Genomic DNA, 25646 nt, shown 5'->3' on the forward strand with positions numbered 1-25646 from the left:
CGGCGGGCGGGGGGGGGGGGACACCGAGGGGACACCGAGGGGACACCGAGGGGACATGGCACCCGGCTTCGTCTCGGCGACCCCCAGGACACCGGCAGCCGGCGGGAGATAGAAGGAAAGGGAGAAGAAAAATCCTAAAAAAAAAAACAACAAAACAACCCAAAAACAGCGGCGGGGAGGGGGCACCGCCTTCCCCCCCCCCCCCCCCCTCGGGGCTCAGCCCCCTGCCCTAGGAGCACCTGAAAGCTCCCCTGAAGCTTTCCTCGCCCTACAGGCCCTTTTTCCCACCCCCTTCCCATCTCTGGGGGCACCTGGGGGAGCAGCTTTCTTCTTATTATTTTTTGGGATTTTTTCCTTAAACAATTCCCCCCCCCCCCCCTCCGCTTCCCCTCCACTTCCGTGGTCTGGATATTCTGAGTGACTGCAAGAAGAGTTTGGGATTTCTTTTTTCTTTTTTTTTTTTTTCCTTTTTTTTTTTCTTTTTCCTTGCCCTCGAACTGAATTTCTCTGTGCATGCCTCTTCTGGAGCGAGGCTGGAGCCTGAACCTCGGTGCGTGTGGGGGGCCGAGCCTCAATAATATTCCTGCACTAAGAATAAAATGTAAAGTGGATAATACGACTTCTTGCCAAAGGCTCCAATGAGTGGCACACAGTCCACAATCACGGACAGGTCAGTATGAAATAAGTTGTGTTTTTTTTTTTTATGAAGTTTAGGCTCTGCCTGGCACTTGCGTCCTGCACGTTTTGACTTCGGTGATGGGAGGAGAAAATGGGGATTAAATCGTATTTCTGGGAATCGGGATCAGCACGGCCCTGGGGTGGCAGGCTGTCAAGGCGCCGGGGTTCGCTTTGGAGAATTTCAAGTCCAACTGCTTTCACGCCTGCCAGGGCTTCTCGTTCTGCTCCCAGCTCCCAGGCCGGCGCGGTGCTGGTAGGAAAACCCAGGGGAACCGCTCCTGCGCCAAGCAAAGCAGGAAAAGCAGCACGAGTTTAGGGCACGGCTGAAGTCTCGAGCTGAAAAGCTGAGTCGAGGACACGCTTGCTTCTCGGCAGGTCAAGCGCCGTAGCCTTGCACGGAGGTCACATCAGGTGAGGGCAGGAGGAGCAGTCGCCGAGCAGGAATGGTGCTGGTGGCTGCACGACCGTAGCAGCCAGATTTTTCCTGCCTGAGATACCTGCTCGGGCCTCTGGGCTCCCCTGCAGGTGCTGCCACGTGCATTTTGTTAGCAGGCTGGGATTCTTCTGCTCCGATGCTGCTGAGGCAGGTGAAAAAATGTGTTTTGTACGTTGAGGGGAAAAAAAAATCCAGTAGGAAACTCCTTCAGTGCTTTGGAGATGGAATTTTAGATATTTTTTTTTGGTGAGAAGGAAAACCAGCTTGTTTTGATGCTAGCAAGCAAACCCAACTTCTATTTTATTATGGATTTCATTGAGTTTTCCATTAATGTGAGCGTTTGGTGGTTAAGGTACAAATGTGTGTGAGATGAAGGCCTCGCCTCTTGGGCCTTGCACGACCAAAGCGAGCAGCTCTGGCACAGGAGGCGAAGCAGGGCAGGGACAGGAATGATGCTTCTGGGTGCCTGCGAGCCCTCGGAGATCCCAGGTGTGGGCAGGGAAGAGCAGAGGTAACTCCCGTTTACACCTTTTTGCAGAGGTTGAGCAGGACAGCGAGGAGCCGCGTCGAGGCGGTGTTTATTTCTGTGCTGTTCTCAGAGCAGCGAGACTTTGAGATGAGCTGCGTAATATTTTTGTAGCAGCAGAGGAGGTGAAGTTGTTGCTGGCTGTGGGGCTCCTTGCTGTTTCAATTCACTATTTCTTTTTTTTTTTTCTGTTTGTGGTGTGTGTGTATGAACACTGCAGATATTCTGGAGTTGCAGGATGCTTTTCTGCATCAGGCAAGACAGTGGCAGTGAAAAGAAGGTGATGTTTCAGTGGCTTTGCAAGAACATTGTACTCAAGAGCATATATCTTAAGGCAGGCTGTAAGATACCAGAAGGAACAGCAGGATTTTGGTACCAAGAAGCAGTTGTGTTGCATGGGAGGGGGAGCACGAGGACAGGGAGTTGCGTTTGCTTGTTAGTGAAAACAAAATACTTTCCATTATCGAACTGGAACAGCCAAATTAAAACTGTGGCAGAGACCAAAAAAAAAAGAGAAAAGTCTCCATTTTCTTTTCCTTTCGCTTACATGGAAGCGCCTGTTGCCGTTCGGTGACCCGTTAGGGTTTTGGTTCAGGTGATTTAATGCCGAGGGTTTTGTAATGCTCCCAGGCTGGTGGGGACAGGCTTGGGTTCCCATTGTGCCCAGGAAACCTCCGTGCTGCCTCTTTAGGTCCCTCTCTCAGGCTTGGAATGCAAAGCAGGTGCAATATAAATAAACTCCGAGCTCCTGGTGTCACTGGATCCGCGCGGCACGAGTCATCTGACGTGTTTAATGCTCCCCTTATTTCCCGGTGACCTTCCTTGGTGCCACCGAGTTGGGAACTGCCTTGAAAAGAAACCCAAAAACTCAGCTCGCACCTCTGCCAAATGACATTGGGAGCATAATGGGGCAGCATGGGCCTGCGTTTTTCTCCATATTAACTTTCTGTAGTTGCCTTTTGCGTGCGTGTAGCTGCTTAAGACAGCAAATACTTCCTTTTGTGTCCCGTGGGGTGAAAATGAAATGAAATCCCGCATGTTTTGATAGCTCTTTGGCGTTCCTGTTGTCCAGGTTGCATTGCACTTGTCCTGTCCCTCACATGCCCTTTGGTGATGAGGTCATGCAGGGCACTGAAGTCTGCAGAAATGAGGAGGAATTAGGAGGAATGGCCATTTCTGGTGCTGCTCTCTAGCCAGGATGATAAAGGAGATTTTCATTAATTGGGAACTTTTTTTTTATTTTGTCTCATGGTGTTTTCTTTCTTTTCCCAGCAGATTTTAGTAGCTGCCCACCTGGCACAGGCCCTTCCTGGTCAGCTTCTTTGCTTTTGGAGAAACATGCAAAGGGTGCAGGCAGAAAAAAAAAAAAAGGATTAATTTATGAAGTAGCACTTGAGATTTAAGAATACATGAGATTTAGGAATACCTGGACAAGCAGAGGGTATCCTAGGACAGCCATGGTGGCTTCTGCTGCTGCTGTGAGAGCTGCAGACCCCCAGGCAGTGCCATCTACTTCCCCTTCTTTCTTTCAGGATGTTCTTGTACTTTGTCAGCTGCTTTTCATAGCGCTGGTGCCCAGCGGACCATATCACACAGTTCATCCTCAGCCTTATTGCTCTGCCACCTTGTCTGTAAACATTCACGCCCTCTCAATTTAATCGGCTCTGAGCTCTCCTGGGTTTCCTCGGAGGCCTCCCGGGGTGGCATTTATCTTGCTTAAAACGTGGTGAGATTTTGGGTGGGCACCTGTATTTGAGCTTGGGGGTCAGATTGCCGTCGGGGTTGAAGGAAAATGGGTGAGGGGACCCGGAGCAGGCGGGTGAGACCGAGTGCCTCCAGCTCTGGGTTTAGGATTTAGGAGGGAGCAGTGCCTGTTAGCCTGCAAATTCACAGAGTTTTGTCCTCAAGCTTCTTCGTTATTGCTCTCACCAGGCTGGCTCCTTCACAACACAAACTCCCAGCACCCAGCGTTGCCGTTTGGGCAGGGGGATGCTTCCCAAAGTGCCCCCTTGCCTCGCAGCAGAGCTCTGCAGCCGCCCTGGGCGTTGCTCTCTGCGTGGCAGGCGACACATGGCCGGCCGAGATAAGGCTTTTATTCTCCGCAAGGACGTCCCGGAGCTGGGATGAAACCCAGCCCTTCGCAGGCCCCGGTTGGCCGCCGAAGGATGATCACCACTGGGCTGTATCCTGTTATGACACTAAAGAAACATTTGTGTGCGATTAATATTTTTTGCCTCGCAGTTAACTCTATTTTTCTTCCTGTCGCCGGTCCAAGCGCTGCAGAGCGAAGCAACTGCACGGCTCCGGGACTCGGCCGAGGTTTCTCCCTGCTTGCTGAAGCCCTCCGAAAGCAGGGATGCTCTTGGGTGTCTTTTTGGGAGACCCGAAAAAGAGCGGTTCCCATCGGAGGAGCTTTATTTATAACCCTGCTGTAGTTTCTGTTGCTACGATTGGAAAATAGGAGAGGTAGAATTTACACGTAATTATCCTGGAGAGGCTTTTAATTGCTGATTCGCTCCTCGCTTGGTACTAAAATAGGCCCTAATTGTTTCTTATCTGCTGAGATGCACTTTCGCTGTCTTTGGCTGTTTGCAAGTCCCCTGGTAATTGGGGCTCCTTTAACCCCGTGGTGGGGGAAGAAAGCAGATTTTCTTCACCAGGATAAGAGTGAGAACTTCTGAAAAAGTCACAGCTCACTGTCACCGAGCAGCTAGGTGCTGTTACTGTGTGCTTTCTTAATTAGGGGAGTTTGTAAGATTATTTAGGGAAAGCAGGCTGCGGTGAAACATCCATTTCTATTGCCTAAAAAGCATGATTTTAGGGGTGAGTGTCCCTGCCCATGCAGGTTGCATTTAAATAATCTTTAAGGTCCCTCCCAGCCCAAACCATTCAGTGATTCCCTGATAATGGGCATCACAGAAAATGCTCTTGTTTTCTCTCTGTTTCACTCTGTTTGTAAATCAGCAGTTGACATCATCGGTGCGTAACCTCCTTTTTTATTTATTTCTTTTTTTCACTGAAGCTGTCAGAAGGGGCTGCTGGCTGTGATGTTTACTACAGGCTTGGAGAGAAGCGAACGCTACCAGTTGGTGCTGCATAATGTATTAGGGTTTTTACTAGAGACAGAAGTTGAGGTGAGCTTGATTTTCTAGTTTTGAATAGAGCTGTGGGCGTCGTGATTATTTGGGTGGAGGCAGGAATGATATTTCATCTGTTAGCCCAATTGTATAATTCTCCCTGCACACAACTCCTATTATGGCATTTATTAGTGTTTCAAATGGGCAGATGGGGAACCGGACCGAGATGTTGGCTAGTTCAGTTTCAGACTTTATAAAAAAAAAAAAAAAAATCTTGTCCGGATCCGCAGGAGTCAGGGCCCGATTCGTTTAGCTGCAGCAGTACTTAGCAGAGCTAATTATGGAAAGCCTAGAGGGCACGGGGGATTGCAGGAAAAGCTTGGAGAAAGGGTTTGGTGACCAGCTGAGCTCTGCAGATAGATACCGGGGCTGCCTCTGCCTCCCCGTTTCTTCCTGGGAAAAGCATTTGCACGTCGGAGTGCTTCAGGGTCACGGTTTGCTTTGGTGATGTCTGCTGCTGCCCTATAAAGATCCCTGGTAAGAAGAGGGCAACTTGGAGCAGTTCCCCTAGGACTGCTGAGCTCCGTGGGTGTTGTTGGTCTGTGTCCTTACACCAAGCTTTGTAAACCCGACCTCTGTGCTGATGAGCGTGGCACGTTTAGGGGAAAAGTTTGTTGGCCCTAGGAAGACTGCTCGGTGCTGCTGCTCCCTGGTTGCTCTCAGATCCATTACACAACAGGCAGTAAAAATAGTGATTTCGGCATTGAATTTAGGCATTGGAATATTATTTGGCAGCCCACCTGAAGGTGATGGAGAACAGGGATCACACCTGTACCCGTTATTTTACATAGAACTATATCCCAAGATCTTTTCGGGTTATTTCAAGAAGCAGGTCTCTGGGTGAATTTGTGCTCAAAGTGCTTCGTGTGAACGCTGTTTGCTGAGTATTTTCAGTGTTTCTTGCTGCCCCAATGCTTTCCTGAGAAGCTTTGGTGTATAACCACTGGGATTTCTGCCACCAGCTCTTTTCCCCCCTGAGTTCTGGGTGGCATCGCTTCCCTCTCAGGGGTTACAGCCTCCATCCCCCACCCTGGCCAGCAGCGTGGTTATGCAAAGTGTCTCAAAGAAGTAGTGTTTGCCTTGGTCTGGAGACTGAATTCTCCACTTAAACCTCTAGGTGGTCCTTCTGGGTCACCGGGGAAGTATGTTGGCTCTGCTGCTTGAAAGATAAGCTTTGGTTTTTGCTTTCAGGGCTTTAGCCTCCAGGTTTCCCACTTAATACCTCTTTCTCCCCCCTGAAAATTGTTGGTGGGAGGCTCAGTGATGCATCCCGTCTGTATTATCCTGGAGTTTGCAGGCTGGGTGATCCGAGGTGCAGGTAACAATGCTCCTGGGAGCATTTGGAAGGCTGCACAAATATTCCTATAAGCACTCTTTTTTTCCTGCACTCTCTCTAATCCTGATGTTTTACCTACCTGGAGAGAACCAGATCTTGCTCCAGTAAGAGACACCAGGAGCACTAAGAGAAAATAAACCTGAGTGCATGCTTTCAGGTAGGTGATCCTGTGTTCTGTTCTGTTCTGTGGCCCTGTTCTGGATAATTACTAGGTGGAAAGAACAGAAATGTTAGTTCATGTCTCAGCTTGATGAAACTAAGGGTCAGGAGCCTGTACGTGGATAATGTCTCAACGTAAGGACAAGGGAAGGAGTAGCAGAGGTCCTGGTTAAATGAAAAGGGATAAAAAACCTGCAAGAATGTACGAAGGATAAAGGCAGGATACCAAGAAAAGGTACAAAATAGGAACAGCGCATTTAGAAAAAGGCAGGAAGAAACACGGTTTACTTTTTTTTTTTTTTTTAAATTAAAATAAATACATTAAAATGACAGGAAAAAGCAGCGTCCTTATTTTATGTTGAAATGTAAGCATAATTATAAATAGTATAAACAAAACAAACAATGTTCAGGCTGTGACATTCCCAAATAGTCTCCTAAGCGTCGCTTGTGCTTTGTTATTATTCTGCATCCTTTTCTTGAGTATTTTCAGCGTTTTGTCTGTTTGACTTTTAAGACCAATGGGCAGGAACCCTTCCTTGCAGAGCGGCACCGCTTAGCGAAGTCTGGTAAGTCAGAAATGATGCTGTTTACATTTGCTGGCAAATGCTTCAAAATTATCTGCGGGGCTATTTTCAGCTTTGTTTTGACAACGCTGAAGCTTGTGGGGCTCCGCGATGCCCGTCGGTAAGGGACCTCGTGAAACCGGGCGCTGGAAAAAGCAAATGAATGGTGTCACTGCCGGGGCCGAATACGTGAGCTGGAAAAGACCCGAAGGCACAGCATGTGAGTTCCTGTGCTCCCAGTAATTGGGTTGTAAGCCATCCGAATCGTTGTCACCTTGGTTAGCCGGGTGCTGTCGAACGTCCTGCTGACGGTAGGTGCTGGCCTAGAGTGTGCTTAGGTCTTGTCTTCCAAATGGTTCAGAAAAATTCACGTTTTTTGGATGAGAGCTGCCCAAAAGATGGGCTGAGCTGCGTGAATGGACCAGAAAGGGCCTCTTTTGTTGGCTGCAATGACGTTGAAGTGTTGGTGTTGGGAACTTAGGCGAGCATCCCAGGGTATGGGAGGTCTGGGTTGCGTGCAGTTGGCACAAGAAATAGGGTTTCTGCCAGGGCAAGGCTTGAATTGATTTCAGTCTGCTCTTGAAGTGTATATGAGGAGTCTGCAGAAATGGTGGTGGAAACCTGTCTTTTTCTCCACGTCCTGTTCCTCCTGGAAACCGTGAGCAGCAGCACAAGTAATCCCGTTGACGTGAGAGGCTGCTTTGGCTTCTGTTTGTAAACTGTGAGCCTCGGTTTTGTGGTATCGCAGGCAATCACGTTACCAAGAGCTCGGTTGCCTTCCCACCACGAACCAGTAACCTAGGAAGAGCCAGGTGCTCTTTTCTGGAGTCCTGAGTGAGCTGCAGTGCTGGAGGAGCGTTGGAAGGCTTCGGTGGGACCTGAATTGACCTGCGCAAGCATTTCCCAGTCTGGAGGACGAGACCCATCTGAATAAAGCTGCAGTCTGCTCCAGGAGAGGTACAGGATTGGGAGTCCACCCCTCCCATAAACATACAAGCTCCGACCTGCAAGCCTCCCTGAAGGATCTGATGGCTGCTTGCAAGTCTTTGTACCGTGTTATGATAGTGGCTGTTGGTGTAGCTTGTTGGCAGCACATCAGACGAGGCGGCTCCTCTCGGTGCTGCTGTGGCACAGAGGCACCATCGCCTGCCCCCGATGCGCCCAGCTGCAGGAGGGCACTCCGAGGAGCCGGGAGGGAGGTTAAAGGCACCGGGAGAGCGTCGGGGAAAAAGGGGGAGAAGGAGAGAATCGAGAGAGAGGAGCTATAACGAGCACGGAGCAAAAGGAAATAGGAAAAAGCTGCAGCGTAAGACATGCGAAAGTCAATAGGAAATGAGTGAGAGGGAGAGAAACGGGAGAGGTGGTGGCAGCGGCCAGATACGAGGGAGGTTTCCTGCCTGTCGCTGCCTCCCGAAGGCACACGCCAGCAGCAGAGGGCCAGGACCTGCTGCGTAAGGCAAAAAAAATGACAAACGGTGCCAGGACCACAGCCCTGCTGACTGCTGGGGGGGGACGGGAGGTGTTTGGTGCCTGGGTACCCCCCTGTTCCTGCAGGAGGGTACTGCGGTGCCTTCTGAAATTGTGCTCTGCTCGCAGTGCCAGCAGTGCCCCCGTGGCAGTATCTGAGCCGTGCTGGTGGCAGTTAGTCTTGTTCTTTGGGTACGTGGCTCTCAAAGAGGAAAATAATGTGGTTTTCTGAGCCGTGCAGATAAGGCAGCTCTTTCCACCCTCTGAAAAATTATTATGCACAGCCTGAAAGGAGATGACGACTTCAGCCAAAAGCAAGTCGCTGTTCTCAGGTCTTAAAAGTGTGTTTTTTTTTTTCCCTGCTGCTCCAGAGCACGTAGCCATCTGACCTGCCTCGGGCAGCATCATAACAACTTTGGGAAAGGTAGTCAGGGGGTGCTGTAAAAGAGAGGAGAGGATGAATTTGTACGATGTGAACTCCCGAAATGATGGGGTGAGAGGGAGCGACGGCTCGCCAGCAATACCTGTGTCAAGGAGAGGAGTTCTTAGACAGCTCGGAGATCTCGCAAGCTGGCAATTTGTTCCTGCTGTATGTTGAGAGACACAAAATGATAGGTTGTGGTTTGCCCTGTGTAGTCCCTGTGGTTTCGGCAGCGGAAGTGGTTCGTGTGGGTGCAGATCGGATCTTAGCAAACCGACGAGCTCGATCATTTTGGCTGATGGAGGTGGAATGGGGATGCTGCAGAGAAAGCCATCCGCACGCGTGGGGTTTCCCTCGGTTCTGTCGAGGCCGTGCCAAAGTCTGCGGGGTGCTGCTACCACGGACACCTTCATCACGGGCTTCTTTTCTCCCTTGGAGATTCTGGAAAGTGCCTCGTGATAGTTTGGGGATGGACACGGGCTCGGAGAGAGGTTTGCTTGGTGTCTGGTCGAGTCGCTGCAGTGGCAGGTGCCGTGGTGTATGGGTGCACCGATCCTCTCTCCGCAGCTGGGAAGTACAAAGCAGCCTCCAGATACTCCGGAGAAATCCCAAGTTTTGTGCTCTGCAAAGTTCTCTGCAACATTCAGCCCGCTTGCATTACGGACGTTGCTATGAGAAGAAAAGCCTGGAATACTTTAAAAAAAAAAAAAAAAAAAAAGAAAAAGGGAAAAAAAAAAAGAGCAGGCATGCTTCTCTGTTCTTCCAGCATGGAAAGATGGAGGAATGTTGGTGATAGCTTTAAACTCCGGAGCGGTGTTTACTTTGGATGTTACCCAGTGCAGCTTCAGCTGTATGTATTGCATAGCAAACCTTGACCTCCTCTCCCTTTTCCTTTTAGCAGGCTTATTGTCAGGGTTTGCAGTCGTCGGGGAGACGTTAACGGTGGTTTTTTTGGTCTCTGCACCTGTTCACCTGCGCTTCGGCCTCCCTCTCTGTGGCCAGGGCATCAGCACAGCGAGCTCGGGCCAGGAAAATAACTCCTGTCCCTGTTCCTGAGAGGAAGCAGCCTTGCGACAGGTTTGAGTTTGGGGCCGTCTGCAAGCCTAAATGCTTTTTGGCTGGAGTTCAGCCAGATGGAAAGGACCTGCCCCTTTCCCCCTCCTTTCTTTTTTTTTTTTTCTGCTTCCTGCAAGGACGGGAACATCGCGCTGGCTCGGCGCGCTGGAATTCCTGCTCCAGCTGCTGCTGCTGGCCGACGGGAAAATGGCTCCTCCGGATCCGTGAGGTGCTCCCGGAGTACGAACGGGTTTCCATCAGGTGGAGCAGCAAGCGACTTCAGAAATTTGTGCGAGTTTAACGCCCCCAAATGTGCCGGTTCCTGTAGTTTTGTTGGGAAGTCGGAATATATTGTCCGCAAAATGAGCGTTATGCTAGGGTGTGGGGATTTAGGGCTCTCCCTCTGCTTTCCCTTCTCCCTCTCAATGAAATTTCTTTTAAATCAAAACCGAAATTGGCCCCAAAAGATCATTTTCAGCAACTAGACAAAGAGGGAAAAAAAGAGTATACAAATAATGAGCTTTGAAGAAAGGGGGGGGGGGGGGAAGATTTGTAATCAGCTGTGAGGACAGGCACAGAGGGGCTCTGGACACTGCACACAAGGAGGGCCCTCCTCAGGGACCTTGTTTACTTAAATCCCTCCATGAAATCTCTTCATTTTCATCTCCAAGTCGCGTTTGGATCAGTTTGCCGTGGCAGTAAATTTAAAACCCACTGATTAGCTGAGAAGTCTACTGAAGGATCAGGAACCCCAAACGCAAAGCTCGTTTCCTGCGGGATCTGAAGAAGATCTGCCCGCGGGATCCGTGAGTGCCGCATCCTCCCTTTGTCTCCATCACCTCTCCAGCTGTGGCCACGCTGGGTTTAGCTGTCAGTCCGCATGAGTCTGGCAGGAATAACCCTTTTGGGGGCAGCCCCTTGGCACCGAGGAGCACTTGGGCTGTCGCTGCGGCCCCGGGATCTTTTTCTCAGTGGCAGCCAACCCAATGCGGTCGCCTGATAACGCCCAGCAGCAAATGGATTTCGTCTTGTAAGGCTGCGCCCCTCCTCTGCTCTCCCCCTCCTCTCCCTCTTTTCCATCACGTGGAGATGTTTGCTTTAGATAAAGCACCGCTGGTGACATCCTCGTGCTCTCTGTGCCGCGCGGGGTCTGGTTGCAGATATTCCCTTCTGGAACCCCGGGCAGAAAACGCCTTGGAGAAATCGCCTTACTGCAGGCGGGGCGTAAATGCATAGAAAATATTTTCCTTCCTGATGCGATGCCCTGAGTGCTGATGTTCTCCGTGCTTTATTTTCACGTTTTCTGCTTCCTTGCACACGTGGGATCCGAAATCATCGCAGCTGCCTGCTGTGGTGCTGCACAACGTTTTGTTTCATCCACCGAGGGCGTTTGAAGGCAAACAACCACTGATGGGTAGCCAACGTGTTCAGTACTAGTGGGAATCGGAGAGGGAGGGCTGTGTGTTGGCATTTAGGGCATGCTTTGATCCAGCACTGAGGGAGCTGCGGGTTTCTTGCAAGCATGGATGGCTTTCAGCCGTAGCTGGTAGGACGAGAGAGTGCTTTCAGGTTTCTGTAGGCAAGGTGTGTGTGTTCCCTGCTGAAAGGGAAGTGCTAATTGAGTATATTTGATCAAATGCTCTCAGAGAAATAGCTGCTGTTGTTGTGTTCGGATTTGCTGGGCTGCAGAGCTGCTCTCCCTGCAGAGGTCAAAGCAGGAAGCCTCCTGCCTGGCGGCAGCGGTGCCCAGCTGGTGAGCAAGGACGAAGGAATTCGGGTGAATCACCTCCCGGGCCCCATCAAGGTGTAGCCCTGCCTCATCGAGGAAACACACCGTCATAATTACACCGGTGTAACGAGCTCCGTGAGCGCTCTGGGTTTGGGATTGGAAAAGAAAACTCTTGTAATTACAGTGGTAAAACTTTCGTTGAGATCCCAAACCTTCAGTTTTCTTCCTGACCCCTCGCGTGGCTCCGGTGGCGCGCTGCAGGCACGATGCTCTGCTCCAACGGGGAGATGGAGGGCCCTGGAAAAGACTGCTCATTATGCACTGGCTTCAGGGCAAAGGAGAAATTGTCAATAGGACGGACTCTGAAATAAAATTAGTTCTGGGGAAGCTAAAGCAAACTGGGATTTGGCTCCCAGACGATGTCTGGAAACACCGCAAGCTCGCAGCATCAGTGCTTGTGCTCCCCTTGTCGTGCTGAAGCAGTGGGAGGATGAACGTAGGTGGTAGTGCCTTGAGGAAATGGATCTCTGCGTTTTCAGAGTCTGGGGCTGTGAATACAGGTACTGCCTTCTGCTTTTGGTTTTCGTCCTCCTTTCAGCATTTGGAAACGTGAGGCTACAAATGGGGAACACAGGAGTGATAAAGCAGTGCTGACTGTCACTGATGGGATTGGAATTGTGATTCATATCCTGACATTTTGGGTCTTTATTGTAGTACGAAGCTGGGGAGAGCTGAAATCTGCAGTGATTTGAGAAGGATCAGCAACAGTTCCTGGGAAAGAATGAGTCAAGCTCTTTTTTTTTTTTTCTTTTCCCGGTTCTCGGTACGTTGTGAGCAGTTGGTAGAATTTATTAGGCCTCAGAGTATTTATTACTGAAAACTTCCTGCTCTAGAGCATTCCATAACAAGGTGTTATCAATGCTAAAACCATGTTATTGGTCTTGCTTTTTATCTCTGTAGATTATAACACAATTTTAGCGACTGTGTTCAGCAGCTTGCTGTGAATGAAGTAGACTTTGTCTCAGAAAATGGGGCGTCCCTGTTCTCATTTTCCTCCCTTTTGAAAATGTGAGCTATACAATAACTGCTTGTCTCCCTCTTTGATTTAGTATGCTGCTTTGGCATTGATTCACATTTGAATTTAGTGGCTGGCATAAATTTTGTATTTTGGAGCTGTTTTCCCCCCCCGCTATTGCAGGCTGACTGAAATCAGTTGAACTTACTTCAAAGGCAGGATAAGCAAAAATTTGTTTTTATACAGGCTGTTTCAAAATGTTTAATGGCTTCTAAAATTGCTCGTGGTAAAAAATTAAGGAAGGAAACAGTGTGACCTTTAAATGAAGCTCCATATATCCCATTTTCCTATGCCAGAAGTCAGCCCGGACAATGAGAGATTGAACGAATTAGGGTTCGTGTTCATAAAGGGTCTTTTGCTTTTTGCTTTTGCAGATAGGTATTTTTTTTATTTGCATCGCAGATTGAACAGACTTTACAGCTGCCTTTTAATCAGTTTCCATATTTGAGCCCAAACTCTTACTTTAATTACTGTCTGTTGGAAATCGAGTAGCAGTTGTGTGTCACAGCAGAAAATGGTGGGTCCTTCTGTAATTCTTTTCCTTTTGGTTAGCAGATCTTTACTTCAGCAAAACCTCTTAATAATAAATGCTTAAGCTTGATAATTGTGCTTGGAGTTGTAATGACTTTGGCGTTTTCTTAAAAAAATATTTTTAGCAGTGCTTTCTGCCGAGGGTTAATGCAGCCGTGCGTTAAAAACAGACAGATGTGGTTCGGTCTTGCAGTGATCGACTCTAAAGTCGGTTGCCCATCTAATCCCAACGTGTGCCGATAGCTGCTGCTGGGCATCAGCTGGAGCAGAGGCAGAGGATTTGTGCACCGATACCTCCGTGGGGTCATGTCTCGAGTAATAAATTGGGAGCTGTTGTGTTTTATCCTCCACCCTTATTTCTGTAGTTTTCCACCCCGCTGAGTTTATCTGCTTTTCCAGTACCTAAATCATCCTTGCTCGTTTCTTTCTGGGTAGTTCTCCTCTGGAGCTTGTCTTACATTTGATTTCCTCCCCTCGTTTTCTTTCAGACAGCTTTCAGTTTGAATTTTGCCTGGTTTGAGTTTTTGCCTGGTGGGTGTTAGAGTTTCACGTAGCAGGTGGTGAACCTGTGGCCACTGCTGTGCTTAGGAAGTAGAGGCATTTTTAGGGTGTCCAGAATCCTTAAAGCTTTCGGGTAACTCGTGTCAAACTACTCTGAAACCTGGAAGTCTGCAAATCTTTTAGTTTCTTTGTCCATTGGTAGTGCTCAGTCCAGCTTTCTGTCCCAAGCCATCGTATGCACCAAGCGTCTGTGGCTTGTCCTCAGCTCCTTGCATCGCCACACAGGCATCTCTTCCTAATCTTTAAAAAATAAAAATTAAAAGATTGCAGATTTAAGAGGGGTCAGCATCCAGCCCACGGACACGGGCGGTGGGAGACGGAGGTGGGTCTGGAGCAAACCTCAGGAGTGCACAACTTGAAAATAAGGCAGCAGGCATGGAAGAGGTGTGGTTTCAGCGCCTGAAGTCACAAGGAAGAAGTGTCGTGGTGTGTGAGGGATAATTCTGACCCTTGTATAAGAACAAAAATCAGAAGTCTCGTGTGCTGCTACTCAATCAAATGGATTTGCACCAAATAAACGTTCGCCTTGCTTTCCACCACTACGGTGAAGTTCACTGGCTCTGATCTCTCTGCAGCTTCTTGGTGGGGTATTTGCATGCTGACGAGCTGCCTGCTATTTTTGTGCTTGGAAACACACAGCTGTTTCTCAGTTACATCCAGAAGGTGCGGGCGATCTAGTGGGCTCCGTGTTCTTGCGGTGTCTTGCTGAAAGAGGTGAGCTTTCCTGCAGATCTTTGCCTGTACTCTCAGATTTATTCTCTTAAAAAAAAACCCAACCCTATGCTAACGAGGCTTTTGCAAGTTCCTGTTTATTTAAGATGAGGGGATATCTTTTTGTTGCCTTATATCAAAGATAGGAAAAAGCAACATCCTGAGCTCGCAGCGCATGGCTCTGAACCGTGTTGAGACCCCTCGGTGGGGCAGCTGGACAACCCTGCTGCCCATCATGATGATCCTGGGGTCTAAGGAGGTGTCATATGGAGCTTTCTGTACGTTGATGTGCTGTGTTATAATCCTAGGGGCTCTCTGATGCGAGATGCACGCCTCTCTGCCCTGTATGCTGATGGTGTTTGGACTGAATCCTTTTTCAGGACCGGATTTCTTCATCCTCTCTGAGCTTCTCCTAAATAGTGAGAGGTTTGGCGCCCCGATGCTCAGCCCTGGGGTGTTGAGGCATTGCGTTTCGTGGCCCACACTCCTCCCGTGATGGCAGGGATGAGATGTGGAGCTCTTTTTTGCCGCACGGATGCTGTTTGCAGGGGTGTGGAGCCCGTCCCTCGGGGACCACTTTGCTTCCGCTGTAGGGAGCTCTGGGAAGCTGCTCTTTTCCCATGCCTGGCTCCTTATTGGGGTAAAGGTCTGTGAATGCCGCATAAATATTTACCATATCCCATCCTAACCAGCTGAGAGCTGCTGATGCTGTCATTTAGCAACAAGGAGAGCTTTGCAGGGCGTGTGGTTTGTGCATGGGCAAGAAGCAATGGGTTCCCTAATCAACAGAAAGCCTTATAACTTCCAGTGTGATGTGTTAGAAGCACTTAAAAGTAAATTTTCAGTCTGGATATTTCGTTAAATTGGCTAAATGAGGAGCATCTGCTAATTCTTTCACTGCCTCCCCTATGTTCACAGGAGGTGTTTATTTAAATGGTGATATTCCATCTACAGTCCCAGCCGTATCGTAGCTGCCTCTCATTTCTTCTAAAAACCTGGTTGTGCCAGACGGTCTTCCTAGCTTTTTTGCTCAAAGATTTATTTTATTTTTTTTCCAAGCTGTTTTCTTCTTCTGTCCTGTGGCTGAGAGAGTAGGGCGGGAAGGAAATCTGGGAAATCAGAGTAGGAAGCAAGATAGAAGCTTCCATTCCTGAACCTTTCTTGTTTTTACATTGTTTCCTGGCAGCTGCGTTGGGTCGGACTTGAAAGGAATGCATTGTGTTGCTTTTTTTTTTTTCTTTTTGCAAAATCTCTAGATAAAATATAAATCAAAATTAATACAGTCAAATTATAAGCTTGGTGTGTACCGAAGCCAAAAACTGCAGCCAACTGTTGGGTCTTGCGTCACCGGGCTGTGTGGTTCTGTGATGGTGCTGGATGATAATCCCGGGGAAAAATCAGTTTTTTCTCTGCCCATCCCTGTCGTGAGCGAGTCCAGAACTTTGTCTCAAGTGCTGATGCGTGCCACGTTTGTGGGATTTTGATCCTGGACGTAATCTGCTACAAAAGATGATGGTTGGTGCTTCAGGAAGCAATGTTCTTCCAGAAATTGGGTATTCCAGGAAAGGAGCAGGCTCTGGGCTGGCTCTGCTTCCCCCGGCCTCCTCGGCGCTGGTTTTGCAGTGGGAAGGAAACCTCAGAGCAAGAAGCGAACAGAAGTGCTGGGAGGCTCAGGAGTTAGGAGCTCATTCCTGTAATAGTTTTCCAAAAATGTTGCTGCTGCGTCCTGGGCTTAAATCCCTTCTCTACTCAATACTTGCAATACGGTGAGATTTGAGTATCTTCACAGTGTTTATGCCTTCCTTGTGATTCAGAGGAAGCTGCAGGACCTATTCCTGAAGCTTTTAGCACCGTTTCATGGTACAAATGCTTATTTTTCCTTTACTCACTGACCTGAGGGGCTGCAAACCAAAGACTTCACCTCCAAATCTGAAAAAGCAAGCACGGAGTTTTGCAGGGAGGTAATAAATCCTACCCTACAACGTTATACCTGTTGTGAAGGTTGTAAAGCAACTTAAAGATGTTAGCCCAGTGGTGTTTTGCTCTCGTATGGCAGGGAAACTGAGGCACGCAGCCGTGAAATGTGGGTGTGCGTGGAGGGGAGTAGAGCTGGGAATAGGAACCTGGTTCTGCCCATCCGTCCCAGGCCCTGCTTGTTGCAGGGGACAGCAAGTGAATGAGCTGCTCTGAGCAGTGAAAAGGGGGAAAGCTGTGTTTTAAGCAACATGCAGTTTGCTGAAGTCAGGTGAATCCTCCTGCTCACGGCGTTTCATCAGTGCTTCGTTTACCGGTGATCATTAGGGACACAAGGTAGGAAATCTTCATTTTAAAACATAAACCAGCTTTCAAACTCCCTCTGCTTTGAAACTCTCTTTAATGTCTCAGCAGTGGCTTTTTGTGCACGTGATTCTCGCTCAGGCATGAGTAAAGTGGCGATGAAGCTCTGCCCAGGGATTTGCAACGATTTTTCCCTCACTTCCTAAGGCTTTGTGATTCCCTGTTTGCTTAAAAAAGGCACTGGCCATTTTTTTCCGTGCTTTAAGCCAGACACCAGGAGTGTTAAAGGAAGAGGTGCTCGCCAGCGAGTAGCTGAGCAGCTGGCTACTCGCTCTGGTTTTGTTTTTTCCTTTCCTCCAGTTACCATTTTCTTTCTGAGGGCTGGCATTTTCTCGTCTGATTCGTGAAATTCCTGGAAAATGAAGAGCTGAGCAAATCTTTCAGAGTAAGAACCAACTAAATACAGCTTAGGACTCTTTAGAAAATGACAATGCACGCCACAGGGAGGATGGAAGCATGGAAAATACAAGCTCAGGCTGGGAAATTGCTGCATGTTTAGAGCCGTGGAGCAGATAGGGGTAGGAGTTGATTTCTTTGGCTTCCCGTCTGCTGTGTAATTGTAGCCTTGGTGCAGTTGTGGCTTTGAGGTTATATTTGGTACCAGCACGCATTGGACTGGGCAGCACACGAGTTACGGTGAGTGCACTCTGTAATATAAGAAATCAATCCTGAGTGACTCTTTATTAATATATTAAAGTGATTTGGGCAGATTCAGCTTTGTAATTTGTAAAATCGCCCCCGTGATTTGAGGAAGATGTGGAGGTTAGGGGTGGCAATTCAAATCCTCCTCCCCCAGATATTTCCCTTGAATTGGGCGTTTTTTTGGCAAAGGCTGAGATGGAAATGGTGCTTTTTGGTGCTTTTCCCCCTCTCGTCCTGCTGCGTGTGGCGGCTAACGGAGTGCCAGGCATCGCAGCGCCCGGGGCATGGTTGGAGCCCTGGGAAGATTTACATTAATCAAACACAAACAGACAGTGTAGCGTGAAGAAATTTCTATCCCGCTAGCAGCGCTCGCAAACTTAATTAGGTTATTGGGGCAGAAAAAGAAAACAGCCCCTTCACCCCTCCGCTCCTTCTTCCCCAGGGCTGGAGCAGCCTCGGAGCCGTACGAGCTCGCTGCCCCCCTGCTCTGACCTCCCGGTTCCCTTCCTGGGATGACAGAAAGAGGTGTGTTTTCATCCTCACCCCCTTTCCTGCCTTCCTCTCTCCCAAAACAATACCAGGGCTCTGTTTTCCTGTGGCTCTGTGCTTCTCAGGTGCCACGCTGGAGAGGGGCGTTTGGAAAACACCCGCAAACAGGAGGCGTAACGTGGCACGGCTGCGAGGATCCAAGGAAAAATCCGGCTGCGAGAATCCAAACCCTTTGCTCACGTGCCTCATGCGAGGCGATTGCTTTGATCAGGGATCTGATTAAAAAAAATTAAAAAAAGCAGGATATTTCTGCACATAAATGGCTAGGCACACACGCAGAACGCATCCAGAGGCACCGCACACAGCTACGTGCCTTGCAGGTAGGTGTTGCTCCGTCCTTTGGCAATGCAAAATGTTCAAATCCCAGCTCCCTGCTGGCTGCACCGCCTGGAGCAGCTCCGCGGAGGAGGTGGGAAGAGGAGAGGTGGAGTTTGGTCCCATCCCTCGAGTGGTCAGCCGGGCAGATGCCTCCCAGGGAGGCTGGATAAAAAATAAATCGGCTTCGCAGGGGTGGTTGAGCTCCTCGAGGGGCTCGGTCTCAGCGTGCCCCCCCTGGGAATGGGCCTTTGGGATCTCCCTGTTCAGCTGTGTCTGGTGAACCAGGTAATCGCTGGGGGTCTTTGTTCCTTTTTTTCTGCGCTCTGTGAATATGCTGAAAGATGAGAAAATAGCTGCCTTGAATGCAGAGGAGAGGGGAAGAATTTTTCTTTCACTATCTGTCGGAAAAAGGAGGGTGGGAAGGTTTAGGTTTTTCTCTTGGAGGGCTTTTTTTTTTGTTTTTTCCTTCTTCTTTCCATTCTTTTAATGGCTGGTGCGTGAACCTTAGTTACTCTTTTGTGCTTCCATTGTACAAATTTGCCAATTAAATATGATCGTCGGGAAAATCCGCCTCGGCATCTCAGCTGAAGAACAAAGGTTTTGACAGCTGGGAAAGAAGCCTTGGGTGTCGATGCAGGCAGCGGTACCTTCCTCCCAGTTCCCCGTGCTGGATTACGTGCACGCGAGCAGAGCCTTCTCGCCAGCAGGCTCAGGGGCTGTGCTTTGGTGAGCTGAGAGCTGAGGATATTAAATCCTGGTGCTCAAGAAACCATCTTTGAGGTGCGTTTTTTTTTCCCTGAAAACCGTTTTGTCTGAAATTTTCCTTTTTTTTGGGGATTTTACTGTCTAATGTTTAAAAAATTAAGCGATCCGTATCAGCAGAGGATGCAGGATCGAGACAGCACTAACACAGCCACCGGGGCTGCTAGCGAGAGCTCCTGCTGATGCAGGGCACAAAGATTTGATGTAAAAAGGGCTTGGCGTGTGCTAACCACTGCTAGGGCTTCTGTTACACGTAGTGTGTCTACATTTATATGTATATTTATTGTTTTTTTAGAGTGGGTAAGCTGTAAGGTGGAGAGATGCTCATTCCCATGGCAGGCAGGTGTGTGGGTGGCTCGGCCACCGACAGGTGACCCCGAAATCCCGAGGGACAAATCCCAAGGGACAAATCCCGAGGGACAACCCACAGGTATTGCAATTGGGGCTGGCCCCACAGCGCTGGAGCTGGCGGTGCCCGCGGGGAGGAGGCAGCAGGAGCTGGTGGCAGGGCAGGGGGTGGGGAAAGAAAAGAGCTGATCCACCCGAGGCGTCCCATAGCCCGATGAGCTCTGCACCGCTGCCACGTCTCGAGGGATTTCGCTGCCATCACCTCCTGACAGCCGGTAGGTTTCCTACGTGACTGATTTTTTTCCTTTCTTATAGCTTTATTTGAAGAGAACCAAGAGGTAAACACTCACACAAACACATCCGGAGACCCTTTAATAGCCGGGTGTTTGACTCATGTTGTTCTCAGGGTCTTGAGCCATGTTACAAGCAGCGTGGCTTCACTGCTGTCTTTTTCTGTTGTTCCTTCCATTTTATAGTAGAAGAAACGGGGCTTGATATTACTGTGAAATCCTAATCCTGTCTGCTGCTCCAGCCCTTTACGGTTGGTCTCTTTGGATTTATCCTGGGACTTGGATGAAGGGGAGGATGAAATGCTGGGGAGGAAAGCTGCCTGTCAGTGGCGGCGTGAATTGTTTCACTTTTCACTCCGTGTATCCCGAATCAGTCTTTTGCCTTGTGCTTTACGGGTTGCCTTGTGCTTTACGGGTGAGACCTGCGTTTGAGGGGAAGAGGAAGTAATGGGTCTGTGTGTCACAGACACGGCTTTGTTTTTCTTAGGCAATGCAAATAAGATAGCTGTAACTGTAACTTCAGTGGGTAGCTCAACAAACGTCTGTGCCGTTCAGTTTACATCACTCACTTTCTTTTTTTTGTAAATTCTGATGAACTGGGACATGCAGTTGGGAAATTTTCCGTGGATACTTTTAAAAATCAGAGTTTATACCAAGAGAGAATCCCTCCTTGGAAGTGCTGAAGCAGGTAACGCGAAATGTTCAATTAGCTGCAAATGCTTCATTTAGTCTCAGGTAGCTGAGACTCGTGATGTCACGCTGATTTGGTCGCCCTCAGTGTTTGCATCTGCCTTAGTAAAACCAGGAGAATTAGCTACGTTAGAAGCTGAAAGGCTACGAGCTAATAATCCTCTGCACAGGTTAAGCAACAATGTGGTAATGATTTCTTGCTCCTCTCTCTGCTACTGCTTTCCTTTGCCATGTAGTGCGTGCATCCAATTTTTCCTCGGTGTAAATTAGGCCACTGGGAGCACTTTGCCGTTGGGTAGTTGAAGATGTATTAGCTGTAAATTAGTTTATTGCAGCTGGCAAATATTTAGAAGCTTTGCAAAGGTCGTAAGGGTGAGTGTTGCCTGCACATCCTATGCAGGATGGGCGTAGTTTGACCAAAGGTTCACGACTGGGTGGGAGAAGCAAAGGCAGGGCTGAAACTGCTTCGTGGTTGAGCGCTCAGCTCTGAGCTGATAAATTCCTCCTGATGAGCCGGCAGGTCTTGGGTCTGGAGTGTTGGCGTTGGGTTTCTGGGGCGGTTGATGCACGTTAACCTTTAAAACAAGCTGCCAGGAGAATCCGAGGTAAACCCAAATGAAGGCAAGGTGCTCCTGGAGCTGGTATCCACCATGCTGACCGCATCTGCTATAGGGGTAACCTTCTGTGCAGTGGGGCAAATAAACTATCCTGATCCCTTTTCAATACCTAAATCCATCAGTGAGGGTGTTGCTGATCTATGTTCTGCTGTTAAGGTTTCCAAATTCCAGTAAAATCGGTATCGAGACCAACCTGCAGCGAGCTGGGGATGAGTCAGATAGGAGCTCGCGGTGCCAAGGAGCAGAAGGACTTAACCTCGCTGGTTCTTTTTTTAAACAGCTCGTGAAAGGCACATTGGAGGAGGGTAAATATGTCTTAATGTGATGTTAAATACCCATAAATTAAAAAAAAATGGAGACAGATGGTTTGTCTCTGAAAGCTACAGAGGGAGAAAAATCCGCTCACCTCTTGGAGTCTACGCTGAAAGATGGGTTGTGAGGGCTCAACCTGTCCTGCATCCCCTGATATTTATGTCAGGTCTCTTTCAGCAGGACCAAGGCTTCTAATTCCGAATTTTGGCAGCTGCTGGAGAGCAGAACCGATTTCTTACTGGTATCCAGAGCCCGGGGTACGCGTGGGTCCCACAGGCAGCAGAGGTGCGGCGTTCCCGTGCCAGGCACTGTGCTCACTTACCAGAAATGTGAACTCTGGGCCAAATATTCAAATGGGGCTCTGAACCTTGTACATATATTTGCAAAACTTAAAGCTGGATAATTGGACTTAGTGTTACGGTCTTTTGAAAGCTACATTTCCAGTTGTATTGCATGCGCTGTTGTGTTTTTTTTTTTCTTTTTTTTTTTTTTTTTCCCTCCTCCCTTTCTAATTGCTGTCTTTTGCTGTTTTCAAGACCTGCTTCCACACAGCAGCCTTGTTGCTGCTTCCCAACGACCACAAGCGAGGCACGGCATCAATAAGGAGCTGGGCTGGGTGCCTAATGAAATGCAAAAAGCGCCGGGGCAGCGTCAGGAGCCATCTCCCAGCCCTTCTGCATGCGCCGGGTGACAGCAGATCCCACGGCACTCGCTGGCTTCGGGTTCCTACGGTTGATTTAGGAAAATCAAATGGTCTGCCGCAGCGCCCCGCTTCCTTTGTGCCTTGCTTTGATTTTCCCGTGCATCTAACTAGAAAGCTTTTGCAGACTCCGTGTAGGAGGAGTGGTTGCAGGGAGGCGGGGAGCGGGGCTGCCTCCATTGAGCCAGCTCTGTATTGCAATTACTGGCAGGCCAAGCAAACATTTCATTTCCCCGTAATTAGCTACAGTTTACGGAGGCAGGTTAATTTGGCCCGCCACGCCCTGTCTGCGCAACAAGCCCTCCTGCTTTATGGGATTCTTCCATAGGCAAAGGGGTTTTTTAATGGATTTCAGAAAAGAAAATTAGGGAAAAAAATCACAGCACCCATGTTCTGCGCTATTTCCCCCCCCCCCCCAAAGAGCTGAAGCTCAGGTTGCCAAGATTGTATGAAAATGGGGAGAAAAAGGCGATTTTGGAGCTCCTGTTCTATTGTCACGCTGTGTTTATCTCAGCCGCTTTGCCTTATTTCAGCTGCTTTCCCTTCCTTCAGGGAAGCTTGGGCTCTCTGTGCCTGGGAATCTTTCTCTGTCGCCTACTTAAAAATAAATAAGCAAGAAAAGTGGGTCATAACTTCTGAAATCGCAAGGCTTGACCTTTCTACTGTACGTGGTCGATGCTGCTACATGCGTAATGCGAGAAAAACGTGCAGCAAATTGTGAAGAAATCGGGGGCAGTTCTTCTTTGCAGAGCACTGGATTTTTGTTAAATTTTTTATGATGTTTTCTGAAGGCCTTTCAGAAAATATTGGGCTTTCTATAAAAAAGGTTTTCTTAATGTTTAATTTATTTATTTATTTATTTATTTATTTATTTCCATTTCAAAGATGTGAATCTGGCTTTCCCGGTGGTGGAAACCGACTGAATTAGGAACTCGTAGCCAGCCGCATTGGGAAACCAGCAGAAAATCCCCCAAATCTTGCAACCTCTCTTCTCCAGCTGTTGCTGAACCGTGTTTTGAGGGCAAACCTCATCGAATCTTGCTTCTGGGCTCCACCTGAAGGCAGCAGGGGGGACACACACGAGCGTCTGGGTTTATTTATGCTCTTTTCCAGTGTCCCCCTCCCCAGCCCCGGTTTGTTTGTCTGCTCCTACCCGGTCGTGGAGGCAGGAAACAATCGGTGGCCTTGTTGGAAGGCTGGAGCTTCAGGCCCCGAGATGCAAAGCTGATGCTTCTGAGCCTTGGAAGTCGGTCAGGAGAGGCAGAACAGTGCTGAAAATGTCCCCGTCCCCTCCCCTTTGTAGAGTTTCTGAGGGGACTGAGAGTTCTCGCAGGGTCCTGGCTTCGGCAGCGGAGCAGCACAAAGGCCACATTGAGAATAGCTGCTGGGGAAGCCCTCCTTCCTTGCCGGCCCTGTAAATGCAGTTCTTTCTCCATGAAAAGCCCTGACATCAGCTCTTGGAAAAATCCAAGTGCTTGTGTCATGGAAAATAGCTGAGGCACTTGCTTGGGCTGGGACTGAATGAGTGGACTGTGGATGAAACTCCTCTGGAGATGCTTTCCTTCTGCCCCTTCCAAGTGCTCCTGTTCCTAGAGAAATAGAAACCCTTCCCTCCTGGACGTGGGACAGCAAAGGGTTTGTCAGAAGGAACTATCACGGGCTGCAGGAGACTTGGACTCTTTAATTTAGTTATCTGTTTAACAGACTTTATTGGAAGCTTCTTTAAAAGCTGAGTAGATCTAACTGCAAAGTCAGATTTCCAAGAGGGAACAGTTTTAATTTAGATGGATGTCACTACCTGCATCATCAGGAGATCCCACGTACCTCCTTGGATGGAGGCAGCATCTCCATGTTTTTGCAATACATTTCATGAAGACCTACCTTTGCATTCTGGTTTTCTTTCATTTCAGTGTTTTTTTCCCAAAATCTCCGTGGTGCTACAGTGCGGCAGCACTCCTTTAGAGCCCTGACCTTCTCTTCTTAGGCCCTCAGAAACCTGCTGGCTTTCCAGACTTGCAAAAAAAGCATCCTTTTCCCCCTCAATTTTATCAGAACTGATCTTAATCCCATCTAAATGCTTAACTCAGCACTTCTGGCTGCCGCAGTGGTCTCTTGCATTGATCCACCAAGAAGCACGTTGATGGGCCGTGTTGGCTACTCCTCATTTTCCAGCCTTAAAGGAAAATAAAATAACACATTCTAGAAACACTGGAGGGCCAGAAGAACAAGCTGCAGCATTAACCAGGACAGAGGAATTTGCTGATGCTTTCTTAGGGCCAATCCAAGCTGCTGGGAAGGTTGAGAAGATGGAGAGCTGTGGGGTCAGCCCAAGAAGACGCTGCCTTTAGGGGCTCTCAGGCCACGGCTTTATGTTTCTGGGTTCCTCCTGCGAAGGCAGAACTAAGCCTGCTGGCCAAGCCGTCGGTAATCTAAAGCTAATAATGCCACGAACGATTCTTCCATGAGTCATTGCATCAGCTGGGGTTGTTGCCTTGGACTCCTACAAAAATAACATGCAAACTTTTAGTGCTCAGCTCGGTTTCGCCTCCTTGTGCACTTGCTGTGGTTTTAGGATCCCTACATCAGCTCTGGGTGGTCCTGGGAATCCTTTTGGTGCCCTCCATCACTCAGCTGTTACCTGCACCTTGCATTGTGCTCTGTTTGGGGTGTTTTTTGAGGAAGAAAACTGGTTTCCTCAGCTTATCTTGTCCTTTGACACGGGGAGGAGATGGTAGTGCACAACAGACCCGACGTGTTGAATCGGTGGCATCCACAGAAGAGCTGCTGTGGTTGCAGCTGCACATTGTGGGTAGCACAGGGGGCTGGCAGCCTCGTGTCTGCGTTTTTTCTTGCTTGCCAGTAGTGGCCAGCTTGCTGCATCTGTGTTTCTCTCGATCCGCCTGTCATTTGCTATCTCATCAGTTCCTTTTACTCGCCCGCCGCCCTATACAGAGCGCGCCTACCCCTTTTTGTGGCGGCAGAAGACTGCCTTTGGCTCTATATGAAGGTCACATTGGTACTGCTTTTGTTCGGGTCGTGTCAGCACTCTGCCACAATACCTTTCTCAGGGCTTTTAAGCCCAGCAAACAAGTGGCTGGTGGCTCTGTGCGTCTGCAGACCGGGGGAATATAAACATACAGATTTTTTTTTTATATTTTTTTTTACAATCAAGTTGTGAAACCGGTGATGTTTAAGCAAACGGGCTTCAGCCCTTCCATTGCAGGATCTCTTTGGGGACAGATGAGGAAGAGGAGAGCAGGATCCGGCTCTTCCTCCCAGAAATAGAGGGGGCAGCCGACCGATTCTGTCCCCAGCATCCACGGAGGTGGTGCCAGCAGAAGGCCTCCCATTGCCTCGTCACTTGGTGCAAAGCTGCTGAAGTAGGATGTAATTTTAAATAGCTACGGTTTGGGGCTTTTATTTGGGGTGAGGATAAAACTTAACCTTTGGTTTTCCTCTTCTAAGTGTGCGGACAAGACGAAGGACCTGTAATTATTTCTCATCTCTCTTGGGTTTGGGGTAGTTGGGTGCCTTTGTTTCTTCTTTTTTCCAAATGCAGGATTCTCTCAGAGGGTTGGTCTGCAACGAAGCAACGCCTTATTTAAATGAAACTAATAAAGCAAGGAAGGAGCTTCTATTGCAACTGTTCGTCTCCTAATTAAAGATCAGTTCCGTCAAGCAAGCAGTTTTGGGCT

At 48.8% G+C, this 25646-nt stretch overlaps 1 protein-coding gene across 2 annotated transcripts in view; it reads left to right on the top strand.

Annotated features, from left to right (window-relative positions):
- The first annotated feature begins 477 nt into the window (after positions 1-477).
- ARHGEF12 (Rho guanine nucleotide exchange factor 12) overlaps positions 478-25646 on the top strand; it is a 69490-nt gene continuing 44321 nt past the window's right edge. For both annotated transcript variants that reach the window (XM_032201761.1, XM_032201763.1), the window contains exon 1: positions 478-670. In XM_032201761.1, the coding sequence (XP_032057652.1) occupies positions 639-670 (32 nt within the window). In that variant the 5' untranslated portion in view covers positions 478-638. The remainder of the gene's footprint in view (positions 671-25646) is intronic.

The sequence above is a fragment of the Aythya fuligula genome, chromosome 22, assembly GCF_009819795.1.
Source record: "Aythya fuligula isolate bAytFul2 chromosome 22, bAytFul2.pri, whole genome shotgun sequence".
NCBI classification, from domain to species: domain Eukaryota; kingdom Metazoa; phylum Chordata; class Aves; order Anseriformes; family Anatidae; genus Aythya; species Aythya fuligula.